The sequence below is a fragment of the Haplochromis burtoni genome, unplaced genomic scaffold (genome assembly GCF_018398535.1).
Source record: "Haplochromis burtoni strain Fernald_Lab_line unplaced genomic scaffold, NCSU_Asbu1 Contig_272, whole genome shotgun sequence".
Classification (NCBI taxonomy): Eukaryota; Metazoa; Chordata; class Actinopteri; order Cichliformes; family Cichlidae; genus Haplochromis; species Haplochromis burtoni.
Genome location: NW_024582633.1, coordinates 764,320 through 777,765, shown reverse-complemented (window position 1 = coordinate 777,765; position 13,446 = coordinate 764,320). Strand labels below are relative to the sequence as shown.

General features: G+C 39.9%; 1 protein-coding gene across 1 annotated transcript; it reads right to left on the bottom strand.

The window, feature by feature from the left end:
- Positions 1–995: 995 nt before the first annotated feature.
- On the bottom strand, positions 996–11,105 carry tmpob (thymopoietin b). Its single transcript, XM_005939703.3, has 6 exons — positions 10,482–11,105; positions 10,211–10,328; positions 8,969–9,121; positions 8,688–8,797; positions 7,678–7,775; positions 996–3,492 (listed from the first exon to the last, which is right to left on the bottom strand). Exons 1-6 carry the CDS (start codon positions 10,713–10,715, stop codon positions 3,108–3,110), a joined length of 1,098 nt encoding a protein of 365 aa, XP_005939765.1. The 5' UTR covers positions 10,716–11,105; the 3' UTR covers positions 996–3,107.
- Between the last annotated feature and the right edge of the window lie 2,341 nt (positions 11,106–13,446).

Genomic DNA, 13,446 nt, shown 5'->3' with positions numbered 1-13,446 from the left:
AATTAACAAACAAAAAGCCCTGCGTTTTAGTGTCAGTACAACACTCACGCACTCTGATGGACCTGCCTTTTACCTCACTATGTAAATATACTTAATATAAATTAGGTAATTTTGCCTTTATTTCCTGACTTTCAATTATCTTTTAAAAAAAACAAAACAAACAAACTTATTTCAGCTTGTATTTTTCTTTAAACTGTTCCAAGAAATAGATGTGTGATTCAGCTGCAGGTGTGGACTGACCGAGCATTTGGACGCTGAGTCCTTTTTTACACGCTGCTGGATCTGAGTGTCATGAGGACACTTTGTCAAACACAAGCACACACACCAGTAAACCAGCAGGGGGATACAGTCTCATGCAGAAAAGATTCATAAAACACTGTGTGCAGTTCATGAGGGAAGGCATGAAATGCAGCAAAGTGCAAACGCATTCTTTCATCGCCTTTAAAAAGCCACCAGTGCACGTGCTGTCCTGGAGGCAGCAGTCCAAGCAGAGGTTCCCTGGACCTCCCTCTCTCCAGCCACTTCCTACATATCTTCTGGGGGAATATTGGGAGGTACCTAAACCAGCTGAGATGCATAATCTCTCCAGCTTGTCTTGGGTCTTCACCCAGTACCACGTGCATGAAACACCTTACCTATGAGGCTTTCTGTAGGCATCTTAGTGAGGCCCCTGAACTCAACTCCATGACCTACTACTCTATTGTCATGGAGGTGTCTGTGTGACTGAGTGATCTTGTCCTGGACAATTTGCTGCTTGTAGTGTCTCTTAAGGCAAATTGGTCCTGGGTGAGGGGCCTGACTAAGACCTTGACTTATAGACCAATGGTGCAGGTTACCTTACCCTGGGTAGGGTTACTGGGGCCATCCTGGAGCCTGGTCTGTAAGAGGCCCGCTGTCAAACAAATTAAAGCTAGCTTCTGAGAGCAATGAACACCATTTTTACTTCAGAGATTGTAATTGTCTCCATGAGTTTACAGTGATGACAACAGAAGCTACAATATCTGATTTCTTATTTAATATCACAACAAATGTTCAATAAATGAAAAGCTATGGCGTTCAAAAAAGAAAAACAAAACATGCATAAAACACTTATTGGTCTCAAAGGACTCACAGACAGAAGAAAAAAAATAATCTAGCAACAACCAAGTTTATTTTATGATACACTGCCTACATTATCATAAATAAACAGATTCAGAATCCTTACCCACATAACCCCTGTCGTTTCTGTCCGTTGTGGGAGAGCTGCCTGATGATCAAATCACTTGAGTTAACTCAGCAAGGTTCAGATTAAGATACAGTATTACTTGCATGTATTGCTTTACAATATGCTATAAAAAGTTGAACACGCCACTTTAGAAAAATATCAAAATAGAAACAATCCCCGCCACCGAGAAATCTTCCAACATCCCCTCGAGTAAATGCATCCTTGCTTGTTACTCCAAGCGGATAAACGACCCCATTCGGAGAAACCTGGAGCGTCTTTACAATTTTGCCCAGGCGGAACTTGTGACAAAAATAAAATGAGGCTAACTGTTTGGGGAAAAAAAAAAAAAAAAAAAAAAAAGAAGAAGAGGAGAGGAGAAATTAAAAATTAAAAAATAAAAGGATTTACTTTCCTCCTCTTAGAAACACCTGCAGCCTGTGAGGTGGGCTATGTGGGTGCACGCTAAACAGCCAGCCCTGCATAAAGGACCGAAGGATCAGAAATCTTATAAAAACAGGACAAAAGAAAAAGCACAACAGAGCACTACAACTCAACGCGTAGAAACTCACATGAACTGGACTGGCAGGGATGGACGAAACCAGTAACCTGTGATCGCTGAATTCTTTATTTTCCTCATAATTTTCTGTTTGCAAGTCTTAAACGAAAATGTCGATGCAAGAGGCAGAAAGCAGAGTAAACTTTATAGCCTCAACCTGCCAAGTGTAAAAATCGCTACAATACACAAAGCTGAGAATTAAAATTTAAGCCATGATCACAAATCCCGTTATGAGAGATCTTAGCAGTGATCAGCTATTAAAAAAAAGATTTATTTAAAAAAAAAAAAAAAAAAAGAGCTTCTAATTCATGCTTGAACATGGGCCGATTTTCCTCATGCAGTGATGTGACCTGATTACACCACGCCTCCTCCCAACACAGACCACATGAAAAACGTTTGAGCTGAATCAACCTGAGCACCATAGAAATAAATCAAACATTCTACTTAACACTATAGCTGGAGAGAAAATGTTGAAATTGATACCAATGACGCACTGATTGTGAAAATTTGGCCTGACAGTGATGCTTACATTGACAGTACGGCCTAAAGCTAATGCTGGCTTTTATTTATCTTGTTTTTATATTCCTCTTTTGTGGCAGGGAAACACATAAATCATCATCATATTAACTAAATATCATTTTATCAAACCATCTGTGAACATTTAGCACAAAACAGATGACACACAACAAATAACCCCCTCCCCCAATGCCAATGAAATGTCATCATATTTGCCAATAAGCTGATCAGTTAACAAGGCCAGTAACAACCAACACCATTCGATACATGAGTGCGTCCCTATTTGATAAAGAAACACGGGTGTAGACATTCTGGTGTTAGTATAAGCGCTGCTCTGTGCTTGGGGATAAAAAGAAAAAAGAAAATTATATATATGTAGATGTACGGGAGGGCACTAAGTGCTAATAGTGTCCAGGCACTTCACCGTCAGAAAACACCTGGCACACGGCGTCGGAAAAAAACTACAGTATGACCTTTAAAAACTACAACCATGCACGGATAAAAATGGCCTCTCCGTTCTGCACTCATTTCTACATATGAGGGTTATAATACACACAAAGACACAAACAATTCACAGATTAAAATCAACATTAAAATTAGTCTCTTCTGACTGCCACAAACAGTGTTATCCAGAAGCTACTGTTTGAATATACCTCCCTCTTGTGGCAGGAGGAAAGTCCGAGTCCAGAGAGGACAATTTTTAATCGTTCCAATTAAATCTGTCCACACATGGAGGAAAAGAGGTGAGCAAGGTTTACTGCTTGAGTTGTGGTGTGCTGTGGTGGGCGGCAGGGAGGTGCTGTGGATATGGCGAGGGGCTGCTGATGGTCTTTACTTGGGGATGCCCTCTGTGACACCGCTGCCGCTGATGCCCAGGTAGGTGGCGACTTTGTCCACGGCGCTTTGGACCGGGACGACGACGCTGTCAGAGAGGCCTTTGAGGGTATTGATCTGATCGGCGTCCAGGTTCTGGTAGACAAAGAACAGAGAAGCGCACACCACCACAAGGAGCAGGAGCTTGAGCAGCAGGGGCAGGAAGCTTCGTCGAACCGGTGCTGCGTTTGGGGAGACCGTGAAGCTCGGCCGGGACAGAGACTCAGAATACAAGTTGTATTCGGTGTGGACATCGGTCTTCACGCGGGACTCATCCAGCCAGTACTCACTTGGTTTTAAAGGCCGACCAGCTGCCCCTCTGATTGGACGCCTGCAGGTCGCACTGATAAAACCCCCCCCCAAAAAACCCAAAACAAAAACAGGAAAAATTTGATTAGACTGAAATTAAATAAATACATCTGTGCACTCAACAGTTTTCCCCACAGCTCGCGCTCACATATTACGATCTTTTCTGAGCAGATCAAAAGGATCTAGACCCAAATCTAAAGATTTTAAATATTTAACCTTGCCATTTAAAGAACTTCTTTTCTTTGCACAAAATAAAGCAACATTATCTTTTTGTGCTGTAATGTGAATTAATCTAGTTCCAAACAAACAAACAAACAAAAAAAAAAAAAAAACCCAAAAACTCTAGAGCAGGGGCATCTCAAACTCGCGGCCCACGTCACCCCTACTTGCATAATGCAATTTGGCCCTTGAAGTTATTTTTTGTTAGGGAGGATTTGTTTTTTTTATTGAGTGCAATGTTAAAATAAGTTCTTTAAAAAGCAAAAAACAAATATTCAATATGAAGGCCATATGCGCAGAGAGTACAAACATGTTGAGGGATTGGCTGTGTTAGTTCAGTGAGAGAGTATTTGTAAAGAAAACATTTTTTCACTAGCAATCAAAAACTAATGTGTACAGTTATGTCTGCATTTTATTTTTGCTAAATACAAACAAAACTGTAGCTGAAGCGCTGCCACGTATCTGGCCAGAAGGAGAATACCAATTTGTTTATTTAGTAGTTCAATAAAAGGCTGCTCTAGAGAATGATCTGAGGTGAATACTTCAAGTGTGAGCTAAAAGTCTTCCTGTAGCCAGGCATGCTTTTTGTATTCTGGGAATGCGGCAGAGCACACACATGTAAAATATTTTTCCAGATAAATATAAATGGAGTTTCAAGTTCTCCACCAGTCAAGAACACAGCAACTTGTTCCTGCGTTTCCTGTATCTGGCCAAAAAGCCTTCTCATGTGGTTTGTAGTGACATATTTTGGTTTGCTTGTTTTTTTTTCCTGTGTCAAGAAACCAAACTTCGTTGATTCAGACTAGAGTAAATGATACAGGAGGAGTATGTGTGAAAACATCCTGAGATTTGTAACATGCTAGCTTCAGACTGAAATCCAAGTGTTCAGCTGGAGGCAACTTTTCAGATTCTCCGCCAAAGCAAACATGTAATTTGGCTAAAAAGGCCTCTTAAAAAAAAAAAAAAAAAGTCAGGGAGTACTTGTCTGCTTTTCACAAGGATGCTAAATGCCTCCAACAGCACTCTTTAGCCCTTTTAATCTGAGATGCTGATAATGTAGTGAAAACAGCAAGGGGTCCTGAATGGTGTACGGCAGCTTTAAGTTTACTCTGTTGTGCTCAATCACAAAACACTTAAAGTGAAAGAGGTCTGTTCAAATACATCCTTAGCCAGCTTCCTTGATCTATTGCAGTGAGGAGGGCTGGACTGCAGTAAATTTAAAAATTGGAGATAAGCTGGTGCACCCTGTGTTACTGGTTTAAAAAAACAAAAACAAAAAACAACAACAATCCTACTACTGCTTCCTTCTTCTTTAGACCCTAACTGGCTGAGTCAGATTGCTGAGTCTCTTAACAGATTTCTTCCTGGTTTCCCCCCCCACTGTCACCAAGTGGTTGCTCAAATAGACACTGGCTGGGTTTTGAGAGGAACTGATTGAAGTTTTCTTCAATGGGAACTTTGTGACCAATATTGTCAGCACACAAAACAAAAATTCAGTATTTTCTTCAGTTGATTTTTTGTGTGTTCAGAAAAAAAACTTGTATAAGTTTTGGTATTTTATTAAAAGTGCTCCAAGTAGATGGAAAGAACTGCAAGTGAATTACAGCATTTCCCAGCCATTTTTAATGTCTTTGTTAGAGATGGACGGATCCGATATTACGTATCGGTCCGATACTGACCTAAATTACTGGATCGATATCGGAGAGAAATATCAGTAAATATCAAAAAGCACTTGCAACATGGCATAACTCGGCTCATAACCGTAGCACGTCGGAGCAGTATGCGTCACGTGATAGAGCGGCTGTGGGTGCGGGACCTGTCTGCGGTCAGGTTGAGCATTTGGAGCCTCGCTACCAAACCGGCATTTCATCTCTGAGAAAGTGATCCCAGAGAGAAGTAAAGCAAGTGTGTAGGTTCATCTCTGAATGTTTGGAAAGCATTCCAGCGTTAAGCTTAACAACAGATATATGGAGCGACTGCCTCTCTCCCTCCCTCTCCTGCTGCTACTTCAATCATGAAACTGATTAATGATCAGCTGATCGGCTTTTCTGTCGCGACTGTCTCTCTTGTTTGTTTATCACCCACTTCGCGCCAGAAAGAGGAAACCAGCGGCTGAACAACAGCAGCACGTATAAGCTTGATAATCTGTTGTTAGAATTTATTTAATATTACTTTCTACACCAGGATCCTTTTCTGCGCAGCTGACGGCTGGTAACTGTGCAGGGGCGGATCTAGCAAAGTTTAGCCAGGGGGGCCGATAGGGCATTAACAGGGAAAAGGGGGCACAAAGACATACTTTTCTTTCTTATTCTCATTTAAAATGTCTAGCTGTTACGATCCAATGTTGTCAGTGTTTTGTGTTGGGCGTGACTGTTATGCGTTTCCTGTTTTACTTTGAAGGTCTGTCTTATCTCAGTGTGTTCAGTTTACGCTTCCTTGTCTCGTCAGTTCTGATTTGCCCCAGCTGTGTTTCCCTCCTGTTGTCCATTCCCTGATTGCTCCCTCTATGTATTTAAGCCCTGTGTTTCAGTTTGTCATGGGTCGTGATCATTGTGATGTTGGTATTGTAGTTTTGTAAATAGCTGTAAATAGATTTGTAAAGTAGCAATTGAGTATTTTTTTCCACCTTGTATATATTGTTCACTGCAGCAGCCTAGTAGCCGTGAGAAGCCATTTTTGTTGATTAAGTTTTCTCCTGTTTTTCATGTAGCGAGTTAGGTAAGGGAATTGTCTTTTGTTTGGTTTTCAGTTTGGGTAGGAAAGCATAGGGACCATTAAGGAGTTTTGTTTGTTATTTTTGGCACTGCTCACTGCTGAAGCAAATAAATGGCTGCTTAGCATTTTAAAAGAGATTGTTGTTTGTGTTCTTGCTTGGGTGGAGTGTGAGTGGGCCAATGTTTTGTTGCGTTCAAGACAGGCCTAGACCTAGAACGTAACATAAAGAACACGCCAGCGAAGACAGACGAAGGCTGAAGCGGTCATTCTTGTTTGGGTGGTGTGTGAGTGGGCCAACTTCTTGTTGCGTTCAATTCTTGCCTAGACTAAGAACGTAACACTTTTAATAAATAATTATCTCAATCTTACACCCAAAGGTTTAATCTGATGTAAAATGTATAGAAGTCCATTAGTGTATATAGTACCTATTAAGTCTAATATACCCTAGTAAGCTATAGTACTTTTTCCCTTTGGGAAGGTACCAGTTGTGCAGTCTGCAGTTCTGTTGAAGAAAGATGTTGAATCTATTTAAATATTGTAGAAAAATAATTGATTTCTGTGGATTTTTTTTTTTCCACACTGCATCAAATTAAAGTTGATTATGTCGATTAAGCATCATGAGATGGAGTAGGTTTAAGTTTATTAGATTGATCATTATTGCTGAACTATGAAATATTTTGGGTGCAGTGTATTTTTTGCATACAGGTATAACAATAGCTTTAGTGGGGTTTTTTTTAAACTTGAGTTTGAACTTATACAAAATGCAGCAAGATATTAAAAAAATAGTTTTATTGATTAAAAACACACTATCGGATTCATATCGGTATCGGCCGATATCCAAATTTATGATATCTGTATCGGACATAAAAAAGTGGTATCGTGCCATCTCTAGTCATTGTATGCTGTGTTTAGCTTTTTTATGTAGTTTGGGTAAAGTGTCAAAGCCAAGCAGATTTTTAGTTTGAGCTAACAAATGTTGATCAGTTTTACTTACACACCTTGCAGATTACTGGCTTTGTGTTAGCATTACGTAGTAAACAGACATAGTCACAGCCTTCTGTGTATTCCAAATTATAACAACCCATGTTTAGTTTTTTTTTTTGGCTACCAAGAACAATTACACTTGCTGGAGTCTGCACTGTAGCACTGTCAAAAACCCTCCGACTCTAACACATCACAGTAGTCGTGTTCTTTAATATTTCCAAATATCCGGTTCGCATGTTCCATACAACTGTCTCAAAACAAATAAAGACAAATAACATAAAACATGATTATCAGGTGTTACCTGATGCCGGTTGGTGTGCTTATTTCATTGGCAAGGATATCTTCAACCACACTCTCAGTGGCCTTTTTAGGGGTCTCTTCAGGAATCTCCTCCACCACCTGTCAGTGTAACATAAAACATGTTCACGCAAACTGAAACTATGCTGTAATTATAGTGGGGAGCGATGAAGGGAGATGAGCAGGTTAGTGAGGTATGCAGAGCTTGAAGTCAACATCTTTAGTGTTATGATTTCAGTGTTATTCTAGTGGCACTCTTTTTACCTAACTAGATGCTGATACTAAATAAAACTAACCACAACTCCTGGCCTGAAGCTGGTGAAGTTTTAGTTTAAAATTGACTTTAACCTCCTAGGACCTGGTGTCCACATATGTGGACATCACATTTTGGATTATTTAGACCAAAATACTCAATTTTGCTCTACAAGGGCCTGATATCCACTTACGAGGACATTATACTGCTACTGTTCTACTAAACAATTGAAACAAATACCCTCATGTGGCTCTTATTTTTCTTAAAAACAAAAATAAGGTTAAAAAAAAAAATCTGGTAATTCTTTCTTTTTACATTTATCAGGCCCCAATATGCCCAAATATTTTATAGTGTCACATTTTTACTGAATATTTCCTTTTGCTGAGGAAATGTGTTACACATTCACCCTTTTGAGCTGAACATTGGGAATACCACCACATCACACCCTGCAGTTAAACTGAAGCTGTGCAAACTCCGCGTGCTGCAGATTGACGAGAATGTGCATGCATTCAGTTGGTGATGCAGAAAAACAACATCAACTGAATCCAGAGTGGGTCAAGTGACACATGAACTTATCTTTATGCTTGGTCTGTTTTACTCTGTGGGAATTGTTGTGAATAAAATGGGTTAGAAAAATATTAGTCTATTTGTTGGCTTTTTAGTAATCTATAATATTAAATAACTAAATCCGCTTAAGACACTTTGCACTCTGAGACTGCCAATTATTATTACTGATGCAGAGCTGGTAGAGTGAGCCTCACCTTTGTCTGCCGTTTGCTGCTGGTTCTGACAGTGACAGGAGCTTTTCCTCTGCTCCTCACAGGCTTCTCTACCACAGGAACTGGCTCTGGTTCAGGGGCAGGGACCTCCTCTGTGTGAAGATTGAAATGAGGGAACATCAATATCATGATGTGTATTTGTAATACCCATGGGGTATTACAAATATGTATAATGTGTAATACTCATGGGCCTATTGCAACCAATTTGGAAACTTTTTCCTCGATGAAACCCCCAACCAACCAACACCCCCCCAAGGGCTCACCGTCTTCTTTGTCGCTGTACTGGTCAGAGTTTGTGTTGCCGTTCTGATTACTGTCTGCCTTGGGGAGAGTTGTGACAGTAGGAGCTTCGGGTTCAGCTGGAGGCTGGTCCAAAAGCTTCTGCAGCTTCTTCTCATACACCTTACGGGTAGAGGCTAAAAGGACACAGAGAGGGATTAAAGGGAAAATAATTCATGCCTTTCATTAGACGTTTGCATAGTATTTGCCTTAGTTTTCTTTTCAGATTTACCGGCATCTTTGTATCATTTCATTTTCATTGTATGATCATGCAATGTTCTGCATAGTACAGATTTTTATAATTTTTTTGGACAATGGATTTGATTCTTATCATAAAACGTTTTGTGTTAGGTGTGCCTTGATGCATTGGTTGATCTGCCTGCATATTGTTTTTTTTCCATCATCTGGTTAAAATGCTCGCTGATTCACCGTACTGACTGGCTGTGGAGGCTCATCTGCACGTCTCCCTCTCCTCAAGCTTTTTTTCCTCAGTTGCTTTTTGCATTTTTCTCATTTATTATAAGTGGAGTGGGAGTTACCAGCAGTAACTAACAGTAGTAACAAACTTACTAAAACTGACTGTTTTCAGTTTTAGATTTGTTTAGTTCACTAATTTAGCCCAACTCTAATCTGTTTCTTTTCCCTGACCTCTCATCACCTTTGTATTTAATCATTGCAAGTAATTATGTTCATCTCACATAACTAATATATTAGGCTCCTTGTAGTCGTGGATTTAGCAACAATCCACGGCACAGTGTAACAAATGCACTGCCATTTTTATTTTTATAACTTGACTAACTGTTTTGCTGTTACAAAAAATGGGTTAAAAAATATAATTTACCTTTAAAACAAACATATTCTCTTATGACAGCATAGGTCTTGACATTTATTGTTGGACTAGACTTGTTTTGACTACGGTGTTGTACATTTGTATAGTCTTGGGTTGGGTTGGAATTAGATCAAATCTTACACTAAAAAAAAAAAAAAGAAGCCAGATTTTCCTGTTTCGACTGTGATTAGTATAAAAATATCACGCTATTAGTATCATTGTTTGATTCAGTTTTTAAAGGATGTATTGCGATTGCTTTTTTTCCTTTTTTAAAATTTTCCTTTTTAAAAATATTTTTAATTTTTCTGTTTTTATCTGTGCTCTTGCCATCTTGATAAATTACATTTGTTTTATTTTGCATGTGTAGGACATGAATGAATGAATCCAGGGAACTCACCAACAATGGGTCCTACGTCCACACCATGCTTTGCCAGCTGCTGTTTTAAGTCTTCATCAGTCAGATCTGTCACCTCCACTTCCTCCGCGCGAGGCTTGTCTGTCTTTCTGGTAGCTTTCTGTAAAAAAGGTGAAAAAAAAAAAAAGAAGAAACATTAGTGTTGCAATTTTCGAAACACAAACCAGTCCAATCAGACGCGTGGAGACAACGATCAAACCACAGGTGGGAAAAAGTAAAAATAAAACCTAATTTTTAGCAATTAGAAACTTACCCTTCCGGAGCGACTTTTGTTTGACACCACCGGGGCAGGTAACTCTTCATCGCTGGAGAAGGTGTCTGCAGGTGGGGTCTTCTTGTTGTTCAGTACGGTCAGGTTCTTCAGATACAGCTGCACATACACTTCTTTTTTATGCTCTCCGCTCGGAAGGGGCACATTGTTTGCCGTAAGCTCGTTCTTCAGCTTGTCTTTCGTGAGAACTGACGGATCTTCGAGGAATTCTGCCATTCTAACTTTATTTTTATTGTTAAAAAATCTCTGAGCGATTTCCTTCGTGACTAACGGAAGCTAGTTCGCCGAGCCGCTACAAACAACACCGGGAACGTGACGGAATAGCGCTGTTGTCAAACAGAAGTGGCGCCTACCCGCTGCCAATTAAGCTAGCAGGACAGAAGCGGTTTATTAAGATAAACGCCCAATTCTTCTCGTTAGCCTATCGGTTCAACTATTTACAGATAGCTTTGATTTTTCGAAGACAGATAAGCGCGTTTGCTGTAAATGAAATCAGTGAAAAAAGCTAAATTAACTTAATGTAATTTGACTGAATTAGCTTAGCTTCAAACCGGTCCACTTGCTTCTGTCTGTCCGCGGTCGCAACAGGGCCAAACATCAAACAGCGCCGCTATTGGATGGAAGTCCTCAGTAAACTCTTCTCTGATTGGCTTGCTATGAATGGAACCTTGGCAGGCTGCCGCGACAAAGAAACCGAAGCTTTGTGGGTTTTGGAGAACAGCTTTACATTAAATCCTGTCGACGAAATTCGCATATTAGTTTCATTTTCAGGACTTTATTGATACTGGGATTTTATGAAGCGGCCAGATGCGAGTTTAAAACACTAATCTGATTCGCTGCAACAAGGAAACAATGTTACAATGGCAATAGCTGTTAAAAGCTTTCATACAGCTGCAGTTTCTATCCATCCCGTTTGCCACATGAATTTAGTCTAATCATTAGTAGTAAATAACTTGATTATCTGTAATAATATAGAGCCCCTACAGATTTTCATGCTACACATGGCAATGGGCGTATGTTCCGCGATTTAGATGAAATCTGCCTCTGTAACAGAAGAGGGCAGCATAATGCCGCATAGTTTTTGAAAAGAAATCGGTTATCCAAGGCTTAATGCTGTTTATTATGAAGCCAGAAAGCAAGCAAACTTTATTAACGTTATAAATGCACAAATGCTGCTTTGCAGGGATAAGGCAAGCAGGTATAATTACTTGGCAACTTTCACAAGAATAATAAAAAAATATATTTAAAGAAAGAAAAAGAGCACTGAAAAAAAGCCAAGAATATGTTTTAAGACTTTTTTCCATGGATGTTTACCAAGGATCTGCATGATCATTAGATTTTAATCTATAAGCATGAATACTTTTGTAGACAGAAGGACAGCTTAAAAGATGAAAACATGCTTGCTATATTGCATTACAAGTTGCACATCTTTAGTTTTTTTTATAGAGTGCTGGACAAATGGGGTCATCTACTAATTGGAAGATTGGTGGTTTGATACCTTGCTGCTCCTTTATGTATGCCAGAGTATCCTTCGGTAAGATACTAAATTTTAAGTTGCTCTCTGATGCATCCATCAAACGATGAATGTGTGTGAATGTTAGGTAGAAAAGGCATATAAAAAGTGGTTTTATGAATGGGTGAATGAGGCATGTTGTATAAAGCACTGTGAGTGCTCAAGTAAAGTAGAAAAGCATTTACCACTTGCAGAAATGAGACACCGGAAGTTGGGATGGACGTTTATTCGGTGGGATGGTAATTGTGCTAAAGTGACATTTCATTTCGCTGCACTGAATTGCTGAACAAACACGTGATGTTGGTGGTAATTCAAGAGTCTGGGAGAAGACAAATGTTGCCCAAACAATCTGTCAATTATTTTTAATGACCCCTTAACAGAAAATCACTAGGTGCGGATCTACACACTCCCTCACAGACACGGCAGTGTTCGACTGCCTCCTCTTTGTCTTGGTCTCTGAACACTCTCCTCCTCCTCCTCCCCTCAGTGTGGGGACAGTGGTTTGAGGTGGCACTGTGTGGCTCCCCACCTGTCCTTCAGACCTGCCCCTCTGGGGCTTTTCTGGGATGCTGCTGCAGAAACCAAGCAATTGATCCCCACCTCAGCTCCAAACCACACTAAAATACAGCACTTGAAGTATAGTTCAGCTTTTCCATAGCGGATTTGCCAATGGAGTGTAAGCGTAAAAAATGTTGAGCCCTTGAGAAACACCTCTTAAGCTTTCTTTGTATGTAATTTATACAGAAAATAAGACTTGGGCCAAGAATCACAGAGAGTGCCTCTTTAAGCATAACAGTCATGGCCTCTGAAAAATGATCAAAGACTACTCTTTAATCGTCAACGTTCACATTTTCAGAATGAATTCATTTGAAATGGCCCTGCTCCACCTAATGTCGAGCAGTCAGTTTATTTGATGGCATTTCTTGACAGATGATTGTTAAATAAACTGACAGAACAAATGTAACAACTGGCTGAAGGAAGACAAAAAAACAATTTAGGTGAAAGCAAGAGCCAGCGGGCGGCTACCCCGAGAGAGAGAGTTGAATTGGCAATTGAAATATTAAATGTTGTGTTGTGTTTGGAAAAGACGGCACCTCTCAAATGAACTTAAATGCCAACATCCATGTTCTAAAAGAGGATTTCTGATCATTTAGAAAAATGTTGAACGCAGGCTCCTCGCTTGAGTTTATCTTGGATTTTAAGCATCTCTAAATCCAAAATGAGCCAACCACAGAAGTACCTTAGGAAAAGTCAACCTTTACCACCCAGTCAATGTCTGATCCAATTCCACTGACACAACAAAACACATACTTGTGAAATTAATCGGTGTTACAAAGCTTCAGCATACTGTATGACAACAGACCTGTCACTTCCCGGGCGTAGAACTGCTGCATGGTCTAAATTTACGCAACAGGCGTGCATTCATTCCCCCCC

Excerpts from the sequence above, each read along its gene's own strand:
- tmpob (XM_005939703.3), bottom strand. The coding sequence starts at position 10,715 with ATGGCAGAATTCCTCGAAGATCCGTCAGTTCTCACGAAAGACAAGCTG. Across the intron at positions 9,122-10,210 it reads GGACGTAGGACCCATTGTTG|CCTCTACCCGTAAGGTGTAT; the intron begins GTGAGTTCCCTG and ends GTGTCCTTTTAG. Across the intron at positions 7,776-8,687 it reads GCAGCAAACGGCAGACAAAG|GTGGTGGAGGAGATTCCTGA; the intron begins GTGAGGCTCACT and ends TTACACTGACAG.